The following is a 20,498-nucleotide window of genomic DNA, read 5'->3' as shown; positions in this document are numbered from 1 at the left end:
CACCTGCACGTGTGGGTGCGGTCGTTCTTGATTGCCTCATTGGCTTCCTGCGGTGTGTGATTAAGGCGCTACGTGCGGAGATATGTGTGTGTGTGTGTGTGTGTGTGTGTATATATACGGGTCGACACCAGGGAACGGGAGATAGAGAGAAATGTAAGGATTGAGGAAAAGAGAAAGGAGGTTAAAGGATGGGAAAGAGCAGTCATAGCAGCAGACACCACGAGCTGGGGCCCCACGGAGGAGCGTTTGTTGGTGGCGCTAGTTCGGCCCACTGAAAGTTTGAGTGAGTGGAGTGAGCAGAGCAGGGATCCAAGGAGTGACTACGGGTGGGCGAAGGATGAAAGGAGGAGAGCTGACCTCGACGGTGTGGCAGTGACGTCCAGAAGGAGGCCAAGACGGAGGTTAGCTGAAGAAGCTCGTGGCTGTAGAGGTCTCCGCTGGCTGCGGGTGCTATGGATGAGCCGGTGAGAAGAATGGGCTCGTGATGCTTTAGCAGCTCAAGCCGAAACTCCTCAGCGGCCCAAGTGTCCCTGCAGCTCATGGAACCAACTTCTCCATTTATGTTGGTTTTTTGTTTTTTTGCATAAAGCTTAACGTCTGAAGCGAGATATCGCGTGTGACGCAGCAGACCCCAGCACATTCAGATCATCTTGAGAGGTCTTGCAGTGTCACTCGGCTTGCGCCTCCATCCACAAGTCTCAAGGCGTCTGGACACTGCGCACCGCACACCTGTGTTGGTGTTTTGTTTGTCCGTATTGTTGCACTGGTTTTGGTAATGCGATGCCCTATGGCACACACATGGTGATTTGTTTACGCTCCTGGCACTATAAGGAATACCTTGTAAGTGGATGAATGAAAAAGTCGAGTTGTGTGGGGGACGAAGCTCACTCGACTTAGGATGCCAACTCAAGCTGCTTCATTCACGACCGTGTGTCGGTTAAAACACAAAGATGTTTCAGGAAAGACGTATTTTGAATAGTCACAAAAGGAATGAAGACTTCCACTGAAGTCCGATATAACAAATTCAACATTGTAGAACTCGGTGTCGTGCCGTCTTATCCATTTAGTTATAGGAGTGAACCGGCAGCGTTCATAACTTGCAACCAAGACAATGTCGGTCTTTAAACTGAGCATTGGCTTATCGTTTATAACACACTCTAACCTGTACTGCTCCGTGCCACCCACTAAGCCGCTTAACACAATTCCTGAACACCCACATACGCGCCAGGGTGCCTTCTGCTGTACGGAAATTAGACCGACTCTGCCTTCTTAGCAGACGAGTTTAGACTGACAAGACAAGCCCAGTGCGCATGTTCAGAAACAAGAAGGATGAAAGGTCTCAACAGAGATGAGAGGAGATAAGACACACCAGGGCCTCAATCCTGAGAGAGAAGGTGGTCAGAGAATTCCCAGAGTGACCACCAAGACTGAGCCACCGCTTCAGCCATACAGATGCAGTTCCTAGTCCTGGAATTTAAACCTGAGAGATGAGATGCTTGAGGGCCACGCGGCGTGTGACACACAACAACAGCAGACCTTTATGAAGTGACCATCTGAGAGTCCAGACAGCGCCCAAGCTAAGTCAAAGTGGGCACGTGGAAGACCAGGTTTCTTGTAAGTCTGGATATTTTCTCCGGAATCTGCTTTGCCTCAGTGAGCTGAACGATACCCGTATTCTTGCTGACGACCTCGTTTACGTTGGTCAGGATGGTTAGGATGTTCTCACCACTGAAAGAAAACAAGAGAATGTTAACCGTGAAGCAGGAGGCAAAAATGACAAGGAGCAGTGGACACCAGCCTGAATGGCACTGCCAGGGACTTCCATATAAAGACTCACCGAGGGCATCCCACTTTGAGCTGGTGGCAAAGTGCCTGGATGTACCAAGAGCCTTCATCTGGGTCCCTCATGGACAGGCACTGCGGCACCGTGGCCATGCCGATTAGGAAATCGGCATCGACAGGAACAGTTCTGCTTGCTGTGGCATCAGACTCCATGCCGTCCCCATCTGCATCGACGGCCACAGCCTCCTGCATAATTTTGCCTTGACAGGCCTGAATGAAGAACACCTTGGGCTTCATCAGTAGGTCCCTGCAGTGGTTCCCATTGAAATAGGAAGTGATGTCAGACAGGGGGACCTTCTCCCAGTCCACTCCCATCACACACTGCTGCTCTCCGTGACTCAGGATGCAACACACAAAGCAGTCGACGGCCGCGTGGCTCCTCTGCCTGAACTCGTCCAGCAGGTCGTGAACCTGCTTAGCTTTGAGGTTATTTCGAATGTGAATTTCAAAGCCCAGCCAGCTGAAGACGTCTTTGAGGGCCTCTGCAAAAGAGACATGGCAGTCAGTTACTGCACAGCACCTTTACGGTCTGTCGCCTCATGTGTCACACAGGTGAAGCAAAGCAGACTGAATAATTCATCTAATGGAGCAGCGGGACGGGTTTGATGTTTGGTGGGATACGGTGACACAGAACAAGGGGATCTCAGCTAGGGATAGCATTGAATGAGCCACCACCCTCCACCCGTGCTTCTCACCAAATCTGAAGGCAACTGAGAAAATGGCAGCAGTCGGACCACCACTGCACTCCGGCCAGCATGTGGAATCAAACAGAAAAAGAGACACGTTTAGAACTGGACCACCACACCACACGGAGACCACAAGCTTGGCTGAAGCATCGAGAGTGCTGTGAAAAAGCGTCTGCCCCTTCCTGATCTCCTTTGCTTTGTATACAGTTATGTGAAAAAGTAAGTACACCCCGTGAAAAGTTTTTTCTTTTTTAACATTTGTGGACAACTCAAGATCTGATCTTCATTTAAACAGCATCTACAGATAAAGGTGTTGTAATATAACAAACACAAGGGTCCCTCAACATTTTCTAGTCCATTGTATTATTTAAATAAAGAGAAATCCAAGTTTGGCGGAAGGAAAAAGTAAGTGCACCCCTCCATTTAACACAACCTCAAATTAGAATCACCACTGGAGAGGATCTTGTCTGACTCAGTCCTCTTAGTTTAAACCTCAGATATTTAGTTTGGTTTGTAGTGTGTGTGCTACCATCATGGTGAGCTCAAAAGAGACCTTCACAAAGGGGGTTAGAGATGAATGAGCGGGGTCTAGAAATGGGTTTGGAACTCTCCAAACAAGCAGAAATCAACCCATCCATTGTCAGGAGGATCATCTACAAGTCGAGAAAATTTCAAACTGTCAACTTGTCCAGGCCATGGAGTCCCAGCAACATCAAAATATAAGAAACTGAAAGAAGTCTCAAAGACCACCAGTATTTCACGGTAGGACCTCCATTTAGCTCTTGCCTTTGCTGATGTCGAAGTGCACGAGTCCACCATCAGATAGAGGTCTATCAGGAGGACCGGACTAATGAACCCCTAGGGTCGCGGGCACATGACGCCATTTTCAGTTTCACCCAGAACATTGATGTCTACAAAATAGATTTTATTTTTCTCATTAAAACATAACTATAGCAAAGTTTCTTAAATATTATCCAGCCTGTATTGTCATCAAAGTTTATCAAAGTAATTAAAAAAAAAAATAAGACTTACAGTAAGAGCAATAGCCCACTTGGATGTGCTCCTCTGCAGCAGTACAGTACATGGGTACAGGCCGCACAGTATACCGGTACTGGAAAAGAACTGAAAACCCCACATTTTAAAATGGCACAGTTTTATATTTTAAGATTTTTGCTACTGGAAGTGAACGTCAGCTTTCCTTTTAGACCCCTGAACAACACCTGCTACTGAAGTTACGGAAAAAAAACGTTTATTTGTAGACTTCATGAAAACGAAACTACGTACTTCAATGCAATTGGGACTTCACAGGATCAACACTTCAAACCCGCATTGGTTCACCGCGATCAGGACATCCTGGTTACGAAGAGGGAAACGGTACGCACTGCAACACGATGACCAGTGTTGGTTCCAAACCAAATTTACCGGGGGCAGGGTTTTTTCATGGGGGCACAGAGCATCACCGTAAGTAATTAATTAAAATTGTATCTCTTCAGCACACGGGCCAGGGCCAGTTCTAAATTGGCACTGCCCCCTGTTGGCCCCCCTCTAAAACCACCTATGATGGTGACACAGCGCACCGGGGATGTTGCAGTTAAAACGGAGGGGTGTGTCTTAAAGTTATCCATTATTTGCTTCTGAATCGTTTTGGTGCCAGGTCTGAGTTCTGAAAGCTGGTAATCGACTCAAAATTTTACTATGGATCCAACACTACAGGCAAGTATAGCCAGAGGAAACCTACACCACCATTTCTAAATTGCTGCTTCTTTGATTTAAGGAACAGTTAACCAACATCTGTACTCAAAGAGCTCACAAAAGTGAATTCATAATTCCGACTTAGCTGACTGAACACAACCAGCTCTATTCATCTAAACCTCACCATGGCTGTGAAATTGTCACCCCAAGGATTCTAGAGGGAGACCAGGCCTCCACCAAAGGACATTCCAGAATGAGAGTAGGAAATAAGTTGTTGAAACTTTCTAACCATGAGCAGACTACAAAGCCATTTCTAAGGCCCTGGGACATCAGCAAACCACAACAAGGACAATTATCTGTAGAACAGACCTTCCAAAATCAGCCCAAGGGTACGGCAACCACTCATTCAAGAGGTCACAGAGGATCCAAGAACATCCAAAGAGGTGCAGGCATCTCCAGCCTCAGCTGAGGTCAGTGTTCAGGACTCCATGATGAGAGACTGAGGGGAAAATGGGGTTCATGGAAGAGGAGTAAGGTGGAAACCTCAGCTTTCCAAGAGGAACATCAATGTAAAGAAACACCAGGATGATCCACGAGTCTTTTGGAATAATGACAGAGAAGAGTAAGGGACGACACAGGGCACATCCTGCCTAGCACTCCACAATAAGAACGGCTGATCTACAGCAATATGTTGTTTTTGGTGTGCTTTGAAAACCTGCCATTATTGGAAGATCCATGAACTGTGCAATTTACCAGAATAAGCTGAAGTGACATTGCATTACACTTGAGGACAAGGAACCAGAACACAAAGGCAAAGCCAACAACTGAATGGCGCAGACATCTTGGAGTAGCCTGGTCAAAGTCCTACAATGAGCAGCTCACACTCATAAACCTACCAGCGTGTCCAAATTAAAGTAAAGAACAGTGAGCCACAACAGCTAGAAGTCAAATGATACGAGGCAGTCAGTTACAACGAAACTATGGGGGCAACTATTTTCAAGGATAATTTTGTTCCTGGAATGAACAAAGTCCTAATTTACAAACTGCACTACTGTACTGTGTGTTCACTCGGGTTATCTTTCTCCAACAAGGCATTATTAGAAGCCATTAACTGTGTAGAACATGCAAAAACAGAGGATTGTAGGAAGGGGCAGATACTTTTTCACAACACGCTGTATGCAAGTGCTGTAACAGGAAAAGGCGGGTCTAAACGTGTGACAAGATGGAGGAAAAGTCACACAAAGTCCCAACTGATAAGTGGCTTGTGGTGGCTGAGGTCCCCACGTCACTGGAGTGTCATCAGAGGTGTCCTGTTCATGGAGCGCACTTACCCACGTCCTTCTCGGAGCCACGCCTCACACCTCGATTCACTTCAGAGAAGTCACTGTTGTTGATGATCAGGCACTGTCCTCGGGGCAGGCTGCTCATCTTGTACTCATTGGCCACCTGGGAAGTAAAAAACTAAGAAATCAGCCAACGTCCTGTCCTGGCTGTGTCTTCAAGGACAGATTTTCACCTCTCAGTGACCCGAGTCATACCTGGGGCTGCAAACCACTCTTGGAGTTCTCATGATTTCTGGGACAATCTACAAAATTGAAAAACAGCTCGTTATTAGGACACTTTTTTTTTTTTTCCCTCCAACCCCATGCCATACCAAATGCCACCAACGTTTTCATCATCAAGGTGCAGCAACACCATATCAATGGAAGTCTCAACATCCACTGTGAAAATGGAGACTCGTGAGTTGCCTGTGCACCCTCTGTGGCTCTTCCATCTTGTCTTCTCCATACTCACTGGTCTTGTCAAACTCCTCCACTACCCTGTGTAGCTTCGGCATCACCAGCTTCAGGATGGACATTAGATGGCCTAGGTTGTTTGGGGCCAGCATCTCCCTCTTCTCCATTTCTGTGAAGATTTCCAGGCAAGATGTCTAGAGAGAAAGAGGGGGGCACAGATGGTGGAGGGTAAGTGTCACTTCTCCTTATATCCGTCTAAAACGTGTTTACTAGAAATGGGAGTGTGGGTTGGATACCAAGGGCTGACTTTCGACACACGTCCTAAGTCAGGTTATTTGTCAGCTCTCACTGCCATTGCTCATCCCTCCACTGTGAGAAACGTCTGAAATGAGCTACCATTGGCAGACTGAGTGGGGCTGGCTCGCTTTTAGACCATGTTTAGGATTTGATGAATTGCATATTGGCCACCTCTCCCATTCTCATTGTGAACAGGCAACCAAATCTGTGGCACAATTTCAGATGGGGACCAGTGTCATCTCAGGGTGCTCACCAGCCCGACTGTATCACGGGGTCATAGATATGACTATCCATTACATGTAGGGGATACTGTGTGAATCAATATTGGTGGGGCTGCTCTCTTCGGGCATCGGAATTGGCACTCCAGCCACCATAAAAAGCCTCCTACTGGTTCCATTTTATCTCAACTCGTGTGGTGCTGAGGTGTCACCCATCGCATGGCTGCACTCGGGCCCTAATCTGGCACTCTGAGTTGGTTTGTCATGTGGTGGGTGCAGCAACGTGCTGTATCAGCGCCTGCTCCTGACCTCTCTTTGGGCACAAAATGACAGAGGAGGGTCACTGGGATGCAAACATCCCCATGAGCAGCTTAATGACATCACAACCCACAAACAAAAGAAATACTCGGAAAACAGAAGGACCATTTGGTGAATACACAAGGTCGGTCAAGCTGCAGACCTCCAGAAGCAGACCCCTGTGAGGTCATTTCAGGGGCCTATGACTTGAAGTGTGAAGTGCAGAGTCTTGGCAGGGGTCCATCAGAAAATGTGCCACTCAGGGTGTCCCAGGGACCAAATCATTGGTGTGGTGGATAAACGCATGTGTCCAGGTAAAGGCAGATGTGGATGTGGAGCATAGATACACAAGTGTAGCTGCATTTTGTTAATCCATGCATCCATCTTCTTAATCCGCTGATCCAGGGCAGCTGAAGCCAAACCCAGCAACCATCAGGAAGAAGGCAGGAACAACACCTGGTCAAGGCGACAACCCATCATGGGGTCAACACGTGAATATCATTTAGTGTCGCCAAACCACCTAACCAATGTGTCTGTGGGAGGAAACCGGAGAACCAGGAAGAAACCCACACAGACATGAGGAGAACATGCAGACTCAACACGGGGAACATTCCAGCTGTGAACCCTGGACTTCATACGGCGAGGATGAAACGCCATCACTGCATCCACGTACCACCTGAATTTTGCTATGGTGGCTTTCCAGTGTTGGCTGTAAGTGACCTCAGTTTTCCTGGCCATCAAGTTTCCGAGTGGGCGAGGTGGACAGACAACACTAAATCCACCTGCCCACCAGGAACTTCACTTCCCAATATGGTTAAGGAAACGGGGCATATACAGGGAGATCCTTACCACTCACCAGTGACATTATGGTATGGCTTGTATCTCAGACACTTGTCTCACCCCACAACATATAAAGAGTGGCGTTAACAGATTTAATGTGAAGCCATAGCTCAGAACAGGAGGGTCATTTTGGATGTTGAGAGGTCCACTCAGAAAGTCACCTTTTGTTGACAGTGTTAACCTCAACAAAGCACAAAATGTACCCTAACCCTAATTCTCCCTGCTGAAGTCTGGTTGAAAGTTCTCAACCTCAGAACACGGACAACCAGATATAGGAACAGCTTCGACTTGACCAGTTAGCCTGGTGCACCTCTGGCACCTGCGCTTACCAGCACTCTAGAAGTCGTCTTTCCTGCACTCGTGTGTGCCACGCTCGGCCCGTAAAGTGGGTGTTGCTGGACAAGTAGCCATTCTAAAGCACTCGATGCTCCTGCCCAGCTGAGACTTGTGAACCTCCTGAACCCCACGGTCAGTTCCGAGACTTACCTCACTGTCCAGATCACATTTCGATAGCTGGTCATGCAACTGGAACTTCATGGCTCGGCAGGTGTTTTTGTCCATTCCCTCATGGAGCGAGTAAAGCATTTTTCTTTAAAAAGGAGAAAAACAAAAATGAATATCCAACCCCTGGGGTTTGTACTCCCATGCCCATGAAGACCTTGGGACTTTTATTACCTGTACGGTGACACTTTTGCAATGCCATCCTGCTGCAACTGACTTTCCACCTCCTGTGTGGACAGATTCAGGATTCTGAGCAGGTCGAGATGGCCTGTCAAGTAGAGCAGCTCTGCCACGATAAAGAAGTCCTTGGAGTCCAGCAGTTCCACCTTCTTAAGTTCTACAAAGAGGCTTAAGGCGTCCTCGATTTTCTCCTGCCGGTTACGGCCAATGTAATCCAAGCAGAGGAACTTCATGGCGGCCACATCCTCGTGGATGAGCTGCTCCGCAATTTTGTGCAGATGTTCCATGTCCTCGTTGCCAAACCAGCTGACAAATAAAAAGAAAAGGCCACATTGACAAATCCTCTCCATTTAAGGCTCACAAACACAGAGAAGCAGAAACAGATTCGGCAGAGACAGACAGACAGAGCGCCCAAATGACTTGAACGTCTGTGAAAGGAGCCCTAAGGAGGACAACAAAAGTCCGACACAAACACAACTCGGTCAGACCCGCAAGCTAACTCTCATCCTACTAGCTACTCTATGAACTGCCATGCTGGCTCCATTCTGATGGTTTTGTCTCTCACCTTGTGTCTTCTGTCAGGTCTGGGTGGCACCCACTATCCCGCCATCAATCTTTTGTCCTCCATGTTCTTGACCCTGCCCACCCAGGAAGAAAGTCTCCACTGCCATTCAGACCTTACTGGGCTTATGTTTCAAGTCCCAGATTTAGCCAATGACCCATAATAACGCCTTAAAGGTGGAACTATGGGATTGGTGACTCATGAAGTGCATGTCAGGGTGGATTAAAAAAATAAAACAAATCCCATGTAGTGAAGGAATTGGACAGAAAAAGAGACATTGAAAGAGAAGGAGCCATCACTATCGCCTCACGGGATCAGAGTGGGAAGGAGTGGTGCAGAAAGAAAAGATGGAATCGACTACGAGAATGTCGGACAGGGCGATCCGTGATTGCCGCCTTAGAGAAGTTCTGGGCGGCCCTGTGAGTAAGGACATGTGACTAGGTCAGCTCACGGACCACATGTTGAGAACCACCGCTTTACACAAAAGAACTAACGACAAATGAAACAATAAAAACACAGACGAATGTGAAGCAAAGGCCTAGGCAGCAGTGAACATCGGTAATATTCAGTGCGTCACCGTGGCCTGCACATTTAGTAAGCTTTACACTCACATAAATAAGTTTCTTACTATATGTCATGTTTTCTTTCACCTTTGATACTAGCTGTCCCCGTTACCTCAGCTGCGTAGAAGTGAAACAGGACAGCGAGGAGGACCACATGCGACTCCCCGCTCCTAACGTCACACTTCCTCCTCCCCTCGGCCCGCAGCCTCTGTCTCGGTTTAGCACGAATATATCACTCCTGCAAGTGAACTACAGAGAAGTCACAAAATCAACCGGAATGTTCAAACAAATTCTAGAAAATCTAACGATATAAATCCGTTAAAGTAGTTCACTTATTCACTAGCTAAGCAGAGGTAAGGAATGCCTTGAGGCAGACGTGCGAGTGAGGAGGGCCCTGCTCACCTCCCCTCGGCCCACATCCTGTCTCTTGGATTCGCACAAATAAATCGGTACCGCAAGTGAACTCTGATACTTGGTGTGATGACTGAAGTCGCAAAATCAAATGGAATGTTCAATAAAATTATAGAAAAAAACCCAGTTTAAATCCATTAAGTTGTTCTCTTGTTCGCTAACTAAGCGGAGTTAAGGTTACGCCCTGAGGCTGGCACGTGAGTGAAATGCAAGTGTTCCAAATAACGATACAACATTTATAAAAGGTGTCATTTTGCTTGACTTCTCACTCTATACAACTCCAAGCAACTGACACACAGGTAAGCAGACTTGAGCTGAGAAAACTGCGCGCCAGTCGGGGATGTGATAGCAGGCTGCTTGCTGCTTATCAACACATTTAAAGGACAAAAGACGCTGACGGAGAGGTGCGAAGCGATTTAAGGTGGGACTGATCTACGAGTTTTTTCATAGGCTCTGGTAATTCTAGTGTTAAAGGACAGTGACTGACTGAATGTGGCACTCTGATTGGGAAATTACAGGGTGACCAGATTTTCAAAGTCCCAAACTGTGACACGTGTACAGCATGTATGCCCATGCATTCCGAACAAATCCAAATTGTATTATGGGATATCATCTACTGTTGAATTCTGCTCTGTACTTGTCATATTTCTATTGTATTGAGGATGACTTGTGTTCTCTTCTGTGTATTGTCTTGTATTTATCCCATTTTTTTTGTCACCCACCTACCTGTAAAGGGGTCTCTGTTTGAATTGCCTTTCTCGAGGTTTCTTCCATTTTTTTTCCCCCCACCAGGGTTTTCTTGTCTTCTTCGAGACTCAAAGCTGGGGGCAGTCAAAAGGCAGGGTCTGTTAAAGCACATTACGGCCCTCCTTGTGAGACTTTGGGTTATACAACAAATAAATTGTATTGTAAAGTCCATCCTCGTTTGTTTAATGGCAGCCTCATCTCACCGTCATCAGCGAGGGATCAGGACTAGGGTTGGGGTGAAAGGGGTTAACCCTTTGACCAATGAGTGCATAGGACTGCACACTTTCATGCTTGGGGGTCAGTGGCGTTCAAATTTAACGCAGGTTCTTAATTATTGGGCCGCACAATACATGTCATTCAAACTGGGAGTTGGAGTTTTGCACACACTACTCTCAATGCATCGTTTCTTTCAGTGGACCAATGTTGAATTAGACGGGCAGCATGTTAAAGCCGAGACATTTCAATATTCTGGAGTTTTTTATTGGGACGCATAGCCTGAAATCGGGACTGTCCCCATCACTCTAGTAAATTATACCAACAGCACCCAGGGGGCCTGGGAGGGGGTCTTAATCCAGCCTTGGCTCACAAACTTACTTGCTGACAATGCCACCTGGTCAAAGCTGCAATGACACAATCCACAAAGAAGGGCAAAGGGACGAGACAGAGAGAAACAGACCGGGCGATGAAGAGCTCACAAGAAAGAGTGCGACACGTGCAGATGAAAACTACAAGGACGACAAGAGAGATGACGCGGCAGCCAGTGGTAAAACCAACAGGCTCGGTGGCCCATCATAAATTAACGGTGCTAACAGGCTAAGCGAGATCAGATCAGATATACGCTACTCGTCCCGAAGAGGAAATTCAAGATGTTTTCACCCCAGAGGTCACGTGAACCAGTTTTTCAAACTCTGGTGTCATTTCCCTGAAAGTCCGGTTTATTAAAATACGTAGATGTAAACACGTCAGTCGCACGCTGGTGCGAACCAAAACAACGGTACAGAAACCCTTTGGAAAGTGTGAACCTGGGAGAACTGCTTGTGGTCTGAATGACATCCGACATGGGGCTGATGTAACCACATGAAATACCACACACTGCGCACGACTGTGGTGGTCACGCTGAGCGTCTGCTGTCAGTAACCGGGGAATTTCACTCGCAGCAAAATCCGTAGAGGATTAAAAACAATAAAAACCACGGCAAACAAATACCGTACAACGCAACTGACATAAGACGACTCACACGAACAGTCACTCACTCAACCACAGCAGCACCTCATTCAGTCTCAGAGCCGTCCACCACGCCACCATTGGATGTTTGGTTTTATTTATTTACTCGTGTAAACGTACTTGTGATTGGGTCGACAAACAGCAGGACCCCGAGTGACCGCTGATCAAATGTCCTAACCTCACACCACAAATACACCACACGCCTGCAGGTGGGAAGTCCCCTCAGTACTCTCAGAGACATCGACATGTTAGTTCACGTTAACCAAACATTGCAAAATAGACCCGAATAACAAACACACGCAAAGAATTAACACAGTAGACATGTGATTTAAGATGAACTAAAGTGAGGTCACACTCGTACTGTGGCTACTGGAGAGTCACCTCACAGGTGGCGCAGTGGTAGGGCTGCTGCTGCTGCTGCTTTGCTGTAAGGAGACCGTGGAAGATTGTGGGTTCGCTTCTCGGTTCCTCCCTGTGTGGATAGCGCTTTGAGTGCTGATAAAAGCGCTATATAAATGTAATGAATTCTTCTTATTATTATAAAGTTACATGAAAACGGAAGCACATCAGTGGATGCCATCAGCAGAGCTTCTCGGCGATTTGAAACAACGCATAATAATTAAGTAGCCTTCCAGTTTAGAATACTGGATCATGCTGTGCAAATACCCGCCATGATATTTTTTTTCCCAGGAAAATCTGTTTCTGCCCAATGAAAGACACGCCCACTGGATGTTCATTGGTCTGTTTAGTTCACTTGTCAGTTTACAGTGTGAAACACAAACAAAAACAACTGGAAATGAAAACAAAAGTAGCAAAACGTCCCGCAACTCAACAAATCAAATGGACACGGAGGGTGAAAACATCTTAAAACTGAACAAAAACTCAAGAGAAGAAGAAAACAAACAATCTAGATATAAAAAAGCCAAATCTCACCGACTCACTCATCACAAAATCTCCCGAATCAGGAGGACTTCAGACTTGAAATTTGGAATGTAGGTTACCCTCGGCCCATAGATGCTCTCTAAGAAACGGTTTGAAAAAGGTCGTTGTCCAAGCACCAAATGTCTTATAGCTTTTTAGACCCGTTTTTATGTCTGTGCGCTTTTCACGAGAGAACTGCTTCACGGATTTAGATCGGGTTTTTTTTCAGTAATTTGCTTGAACATTCCATTGATTTTGTGACTTTCTCAATGTAAGAGCCATTTTCCTAGTTCTATAAGATTGATTCATGAATATTTTACTAGATGACAATGCATAATCTATGGGAGGCTCCTATAAGCCCCGTAAGTAGAATTGTATTAGTATATTCTTGCCATTTCTAACAGCTTTGAGTAAACATTATAGTTCAGTTAGTGACAGCCTTGCCATGAGTAAGGTGTGGAAGGCATAAGGTTTTAAACCATGCCAACCGGCCTTTTGAGTTTGTGAAGTAAATATGTAAGAAAATGGCACTTAATTTATGTGTTGTGCCGTATGCTTAAGGTGTACAGAAGAAGAAATTAAGAACCTTTAAGTATAGAAAGAAGAAGTAAAGAACTTTTAAGTACAGAAATAACTAAAATTTCTCAAGAAAAGCTAAGTTTATAGAAGAGACATATTTCCTTTTTTTTGCCTTTCACTCTACGTGTGTAACTATTTTTTCTTTTATTCTTGTGTGGATTATTTGTTTTTAACTTTCAATAAATATTTTTAAAACAAACTTTTGGACTGTGAGATTTTACGCGTTTTACCTGTGCTTGACCTTACCTTACACTCCGGCGGCTACACTCATTGCGCTCAGTATCATAGTTCTCTTGCAGTACCAATTCATTAGTGCGAACCCGAGAGAGACTCATCAGGCTGCGGGGCCCTCCTCACTCACGCGTCTGCCTCGGGGCGTCACCTTGACTCCGCTTAGCTAGTGAACGAGAGAACTACTTCACGGGTTTAGATCGGGTTTTTTTCTATCGTTTTCTTGAACATTCAGAGATGGGGCTGCGGGCTGAGAGGAGCGGGAAGAGTGATGTCAGGAGTACAGAGCTGGCCGGCCCTCCTCACTGTCCTGTGTCACTAATACGCGGGTGAACGGCTAGTATATATACACACACACACACACACTAGTAGTAAAAGAAGACAAACTTTAAAAATGAATAAAAATGTAATAATTTATATTGAGAAGAATTTCTATTGATAGCTCTCATATCCAGGGGCCTCTTGATATCCAGTACTTTTGGTTTTGCTATCGGGGTGAGAATGTAGCTGTGATCTCTTTGGCAAAAATGTAAAAAGTTGGCGAGAGGTAGGTACACTCTAACGTCAAACGTTGCCACTGTATCTGATCGTGTTCAGCTCCGATGGTAGAGCGTCCCCTGCGTGGGGAGAACATCACGTGGCTGTGATATCTCTGCCGATCAGCGGCTACCCTCTAAAACTCATAGCTCTGATCTCTCGCTCAAAAACGTCAAACGCTATTCCTTCACAATCTCTAGATGATAACGTCTGTAAAACAAACCGGTACCGCTAGCTAAGCGGAAGCAAAGTGCGCTCCAACACGTGGCAAGAGGTAGAGCAACTCAAACGGAGGTTGGTGCGTGAGTAAGGAAGGCCCCGCCCACCCCCTTACTCTGGAGGTCCTGCCTCCCCCTCCTCTTGGGACGCAGCCTCTCTCTCAGATTTGCGCAAATAAGTCGGTGCCGCAAACGAACTCTGATATTTAGCACGATGAGAGAAGTCACAAAATCAACCGGAATGTTCAAACAAATTATGGAAAAAAAAAACCTGATCTAAATCCGTCAAGTACAGGGTGGTCCAGATCTAATTATGCAGATCCAGATCGTCTGGATGACTTTGATTTATGCGGGGACGATTCCAGTTTGGCGCGAAGGGGATTCTTCATGTCATCAGTTTGCATATTTCTCGATGGTCCGGGATTTTTCGGGTGATTTTCTATGTAATAAACTTAATAAGTTACAGCGTAATGAAAATTGCATAATTAGATCTGGACCACCCTATAGTTCTCTTGTGAAAAGCAGACACACAGACAGACATTAGATTTTATATTCGTATTGAGCTATTATATTCTAAAGATATATATATGAATATTATTATTAATAAACAAGCCCCCCTCACCCTCCCCAAACACAAACAAAGCTGCCTGGTGAAAGACACTTCAGAATGACTCATCTTTAGAGTGTTCACGATGGAGTGAGTCAATCACATTAGCCCACCTCGTTCAGACTTAACATTAAAAAACAGCAAATCCAGGGGTCCGCACGGCTTCTAAAAATCAGACAGCCACCCCTGAGGTCTTAACAGCGCTAATCGACTAAACGCTAAACCCTTGGATTTGTGTACATTGCACATGCATTAAGATAGCAGGGGGGTTTACTTGAGGGGTCCCGTTAACAAGCCTGCCCCCATCCCATTAAGGCCCCCCCAGCAGTTCACACGCCTCGCTCTGCCACCGATGCTGCTGTATTGTGGGAGGAATCCCAGCGACCCAGAATTGAAACTCGGCTCACTGGAGGTGTGAGAAACCATGAAAAAGGCAAAATAAAGGCTGGCAGTCCACAGAATGACCGAGCGATGGCGTGCCAGCGCGTCTGTGAGAGCCGATCTTAGAAAGTGAATGTTAAATTCACGAGTGTCTGCTTGATGTCATGAGAGGATCTGTTTCCCTTAGTTGCTTAGATTACGATGGAGTCTTTGACCCCCCTGTAAGTTAACATGAAACAGAACGTCCTTAGCTATACCTGAATAACGGAGTGTTAACCAAACCAGTCAGGAAATCGTCAAACTTCTAGAAGCTCGGACTCTTTGATTAATTTTGCAAACAGGATGCTGGCGTAGTTTTCTGAGCGCTTTGATATGAAGACTTGAAACTAGGACTGTACGACCAAACTTATTCTTAAACAGAACTTTTCTTTATAATATCAATTATTTTCTCTATTCTCGTGTAAACTGTTTTGCTTTGCATTTTACTAAAACGAACATATTTGGATTGTGGGATTATTTGAAAACACGCCATACTATTGCCTGAACTGTCGTATGAAGCAAACTAAAAGCTGCAGAACTTTGGTAATTTTGGACAAACACGGCTATAACCTTTCTATAGAATATGCTGGCGTGGCTGTCTGTTTGTCTGTCCAGGATTTTAAATCACTTGTAGCTCACAAACCGTTTGACCTACTGACCTGAAATTCAGGACACATGTACTACGTGACGTCTACTGTCCGCCTTTGGGGTGATGATTGACCTCCAAGGATATTCGTCTTTTTATGTGATTGTAGAATCAAATCTCGGCAGCAGCCAGCAGGGCGGCGCATGCGTAAGGCGCCGTTCTCATTCCTACCACCTTCGCCGTCACTTCCCCTACCTCTTCATACCTTAAATCATTCTTGAGGCAGATTGAAGACTTAAGTCAAAAATGAAGAAAAAAATACTAAGTAACTGCAACACAAACACTGACTTCATCAGTTTTAACATGAAAAGATGGAGAAGAAAGAAGAGAAGCAACGGACCACTAGGGTGGAGACAAGAAGAGCAGCTCAAGAAGGAGGAAGCGCATCAACCTCTGAGCAAACGAATGCTAAACAGAGAAAGAGGAGGAGAACTAGAAGTCAAGTGAATTCACTGCATGTTATCGTGTGGTGCGCCGTTACTGGTGTCCATATAATTTCAAGCATTCGATCTGTTGGTATGTTTGGACTGACATCTCAGCTCTGACGGACCCTCGCTGTTCTCTTGACTGGCTGGGAGGCCAACAGAAACGATGGTCCAGAACAGAAGTAGGTGTTCCCTGTCAAAGCGAACCAGCGTGGTGGGGCAAACAGATGGACTGGAATTCCAGAAGGGGTGGACAGAATTCCCTTCCCAAGCTAGGAAAGCACTATAACTATTAGACGATTGAAATGACGGAGCCTCCTGACTAGAAAGGAGAACACCAACCATCATGGCTAAAGATGCGAAGTGCAGTGAGATACGGCCTCCTGGGTGCGTGTTATTCACCAGTATCACTCTTGAGGACACCCACAGAGCAACAGAAGAATCCATAAAGCTGCCCTGCTGGGTTCCATTTGTGCCATCACAGGGTGTTGCTAGGAGGAGGACCCCCGTCCTCATCCTGAAGATCTTCCTGCACACAATGGTTTGGCGCTGTGAGTACTTCTGGGTCAGAAGCCCACCATGTCAACCAGGAAGTCAAGAAAAAAAGAAAAAAGATTTATGGTTTATAGTCGGATGAAGAAGATTGTGCAAGGCATCCTGTGGAAATAAATGGTCATCTGCGGCCAAGACTGACATTGGGTGGTTTTCGCTGGGGTTTGGTGGGGTCTGTGATGAACCCCTTGTGGCCAAAGTGTCTTTTGCAGGCTTTTTGAATAATGTCGACTGTAATTGTGGACCCCTGGATTCCCCACATGCAGTTTGTGTGTGCCTGATGAAGTATTTGGTCAGTCTTCAGATCATCAGTCCATCCATTTTCTAAAGCCACTTGTCCAGAAAGCGGCCACCTAGAATCTGTCAGAGCAAGCGGAGGACACAAGGCAGGACCAGCAATTTAAATCGGTGCAATGAAAAATAAAAGCATGAAAAAGTTAAAAAAAAAAAAACCCCGATGGGAGAATCAGAGGTACAATTCAAGTTGAGTAAATCTCAAAGAAAATACAGAAAAGAAAGTTATGGGCACAAAACGAGAAGAGACGGGAACAATCTGGGGAGAAGAAACACGGAAAAGATGGAGAAGTGACAGTGATGGACTGTGTGAGGGGGGACCTGAGAGAGAGGCAAGGAGAGTGATGGAGTCTGGTCTTAAAGAGCGACCCCACATGAACGTGGAAAGAGCTTTAGGTGAAGAGGACAAAAAACTAGCAAGGGGTACAAGGAAACATCGTGCAGGGTGGCCAATGGGCTGCAGCCATTTACAGCCCCCTTGGAATCGCTTCACTTTAAGTAACAAGCTGGGCTCCCACGTTAGGGCTACTCAAAGATTTGTCACGAGACTTCAGTCCTCCATTTTTTCCCAACTTTGGCAATCCATCGAGACCCCTTCTGCCATTATGAACGACTCCTCAAGCTAGTGTTCCCTTAAGACCTCCATGTTCAGACTGGTGCTTAATGAATGGGGATGGAGACGGCGCACACCTTACCTTCCTCCTGTCACCTCAACTCACCTCGTCTCGTGACTTTGCTTTTGGTTTCGTTAAAACCTTTGATCGGCGGACACCGTTCTCTCTTTTTTAGAGGGATATAAAGGTGTAACCCGGCTGACCAGAAGTAACCAAAAGAAAGAGAACAACAGGACTTTAAAAACCAAACCGTTCAGTTTCACAGCCGAGCCAGTCTGACGGATTGGCGCCATCGGCTTAACAAGCAAGCCCGGGCGCGGCGCGGTGTCCCACAAAAGCCGGCCGGCGGGGCGCCCTGCACCTCCGTCCCACAAAAGCCCCCCGGTCGCTCCTGTTCTCACTTCAGTTTTACGAGTAGTCCGCCCGGTCTTCCATTAGTTGCTAACGTTGTCCCCGGTCCTTCCTCGCTCTGTGGAGGGAGGGAGGGAGGCGGACTGGCGAGTCGACGCGCGTTCATTCCAAGCGCCTTTTTAAAACTTTTTCTCGTTACGGTTGACGTGACACGCGCATTCTTACCCGCCCGGCGGATCGACAACAACCCGCGGCTTGGCGTCTTCGCGATTTCGACCCAACAGACTTTTCAAATCTACCTGTGACAAGCTGGATCACTGGAGTCCACCCGAATACTCCGACCGTCTTCCGTAGTTTCTCACTGTTAGCCGTCGCGCTTCGATGACGTATGCGATTCTGCCTTTTGGGCTCACAAGGAAGGGCGAAGTCCAGACCGCTAGCGCCGGTGCCTCACTGCCTGCCGAGCAGGTGAAAGTGCTACGTACCTGGCGGCGGGGGCGATGACGGTGACAGCTTGCCGGGAAAAGGCGTCACTAACAGCAAAACACTCTTAGCAGAGTTGGTGGGTTCCTGCTCTTGTGCTGCGATAAAATCAGTAAACTACCTATAAAGGTGTCTGCTTTCCATAAGCAAGTTTTGTTGAGTTGGCTTTTGATCTCCAAACGCATTTTTTCTTTTTCTCTTGAACAACACATATTCTTAGATAAGTGGTTTAAGAACAGTATTTTATTGATTCACCAGTTGTTTGATAATAATCATTGGATTGCCTATTCTGATTTTTGCTTAAAATGTGATATTTCAGGAGTAAGAGAATATAAAATGGTGTGCGACTCTATCCCAGATGGTTTTATTTCCTTCATTAAAAGCAGTCACACCATTGCAGATACTTTCATATTAGATGGATTTTCATTATCTTTAAATGGAGTTAACATATTGAACAAGAGCTGAAATATTAATTTTATAAGACACTTTAGTTCATCATCAGTAGATGGATTGGGAGAGCATGGGGGGGTCATGAGGTCATTGGAAAGGGTTGTGTGGCACTCCTGCTATCTGCAAAGGGACGAAGGTCCAAGTCTTCAGAGTCCTGGTGCTCCCCGTTTGAGATGTGGACGCAATCCAGAGACCTGAGATGAAGACTGGACTCCTTTGGTATCTCTTTGGAGAATCCTTGGGTCCCGCTGGTTTGATTTGGTGTTGCTCATGGAGTCCCGAATGAGGCACATGACCTGCATTGTGAGAGAGCGTCAGTTACGGGACTACGGCCATGTTGCGAAATTACCCGAGGTTGATCCTCAACGTTGAGGACCCAAGTAGTTGGACCAGGCCAAGGGGACGCCCATGTAACACCTGGCTGTGGCAGATACGAGGGTCATTTCCAGAGGGTGGGACTGCCTGAGGGGTTGCTAACCAGGATCCCGAGGTGTTTCGTCATGTGGTGGGTTCAGCATCACGATGTCCCAGTGCAGGCCCCCCCAACCTGACCTGACCAGACCTTAAAAGTTCACAAAACCAACCCTCCTGTGATTTATCAATGGAGGGCTCAAGAAAGGGAAAACAGTCACTCAGTATGAACTTTTTCTTCTATGCTTTTTATAAATAACAAAATTACAGAATTGTTGTTTAAAATATTGCTGGCCTCCAACCCTATCGACGAATCAAAGGAATCGATTCACTTAAACGGGTAGTTTGAGAGAATCAACTCAGTAAAGGGAACAGAAATGCCCACGATCACTGATGAGACAATAAAGAAAGTAAAAGCCAAGTATGGTCAATGGCAAGGCCACAAGACCACCTCCAAAGTGCTTGAGGTTCCTGTGGCCATCAAGACAATTAAGGCTCCCTGTACTGTAGTCAGCATCCCCAACCGTGGACGATTAAAACTGACCTGAAAGTGGTGGGACGTTTTGTTGGATCAATGAAGAAAGAACCAAGGAAACCTTCAGAACAGATCCAAGCTGACCTTTAAAGCTGAAAGTACAACAGTCGTAAAAATCCATCGCTGAATAGCAGAAGAGCCATAAAGACCCCATTTCTAAACAGCCCAAGTGGAGTTCGCTCACAATGCATGTTGGGAGAGGGTCCTTTGAACTGAGTCAGTCGCGCCAATTTCGCTGTCACAGAAGACAAATCGAAGCTTCACCATCCTTGGTGAGAAACACAGAAGAGGCTCAATGAGGTTTAGGTTTGCTTCGCTGCCTCTGTGCAGGTCCTCATGGCGGCAGAGGAGGACTACAGCATTTTTGAGTGAAACGTACAGCCTGGTGTCAGAAAGCTGCATCTCGGTCACAGGTCACGGGTCCTCGA

General features: G+C 46.3%; 1 protein-coding gene across 2 annotated transcripts; it reads right to left on the bottom strand.

Moving 5' to 3' along the window:
- Window positions 1-519: 519 nt before the first annotated feature.
- LOC120531924 (caspase-8-like) lies at window positions 520-18,649 on the bottom strand. Of its 2 annotated transcripts, none has more exons than XM_039757787.1 (8): window positions 18,491-18,649; window positions 8,284-8,595; window positions 8,095-8,197; window positions 6,015-6,150; window positions 5,759-5,805; window positions 5,552-5,666; window positions 1,838-2,324; window positions 520-1,728 (listed from the first exon to the last, which is right to left on the bottom strand). In XM_039757787.1, the coding sequence occupies exons 2-8, from the start codon at window positions 8,574-8,576 to the stop codon at window positions 1,578-1,580; spliced, it is 1,332 nt and encodes a 443-aa protein (XP_039613721.1). In that variant the 5' UTR covers window positions 8,577-8,595; window positions 18,491-18,649; the 3' UTR covers window positions 520-1,577. The 2 variants fall into 2 exon arrangements, with proteins under 2 accessions (XP_039613721.1, XP_039613720.1); XM_039757786.1 differs by lacking the exon at window positions 18,491-18,649 and adding an exon at window positions 18,242-18,375.
- Window positions 18,650-20,498: the final 1,849 nt, after the last annotated feature.

This window comes from Polypterus senegalus, chromosome 6 (genome assembly GCF_016835505.1).
Source record: "Polypterus senegalus isolate Bchr_013 chromosome 6, ASM1683550v1, whole genome shotgun sequence".
In the NCBI taxonomy this organism is placed as follows: domain Eukaryota; kingdom Metazoa; phylum Chordata; class Cladistia; order Polypteriformes; family Polypteridae; genus Polypterus; species Polypterus senegalus.
This window is presented reverse-complemented; position numbering and strand designations above follow the sequence as displayed.

Excerpts from the sequence above, each read along its gene's own strand:
- LOC120531924 (XM_039757786.1), bottom strand. The coding sequence starts at position 18,357 with ATGAACGCGCGTCGACTCGCCAGTCCGCCTCCCTCCCTCCCTCCACAG. Across the intron at positions 5,806-6,014 it reads GGAGGAGTTTGACAAGACCA|ATTGTCCCAGAAATCATGAG; the intron begins GTGAGTATGGAG and ends TCAATTTTGTAG. Across the intron at positions 1,729-1,837 it reads CTCAAAGTGGGATGCCCTCG|TGGTGAGAACATCCTAACCA; the intron begins GTGAGTCTTTAT and ends GTTTTCTTTCAG.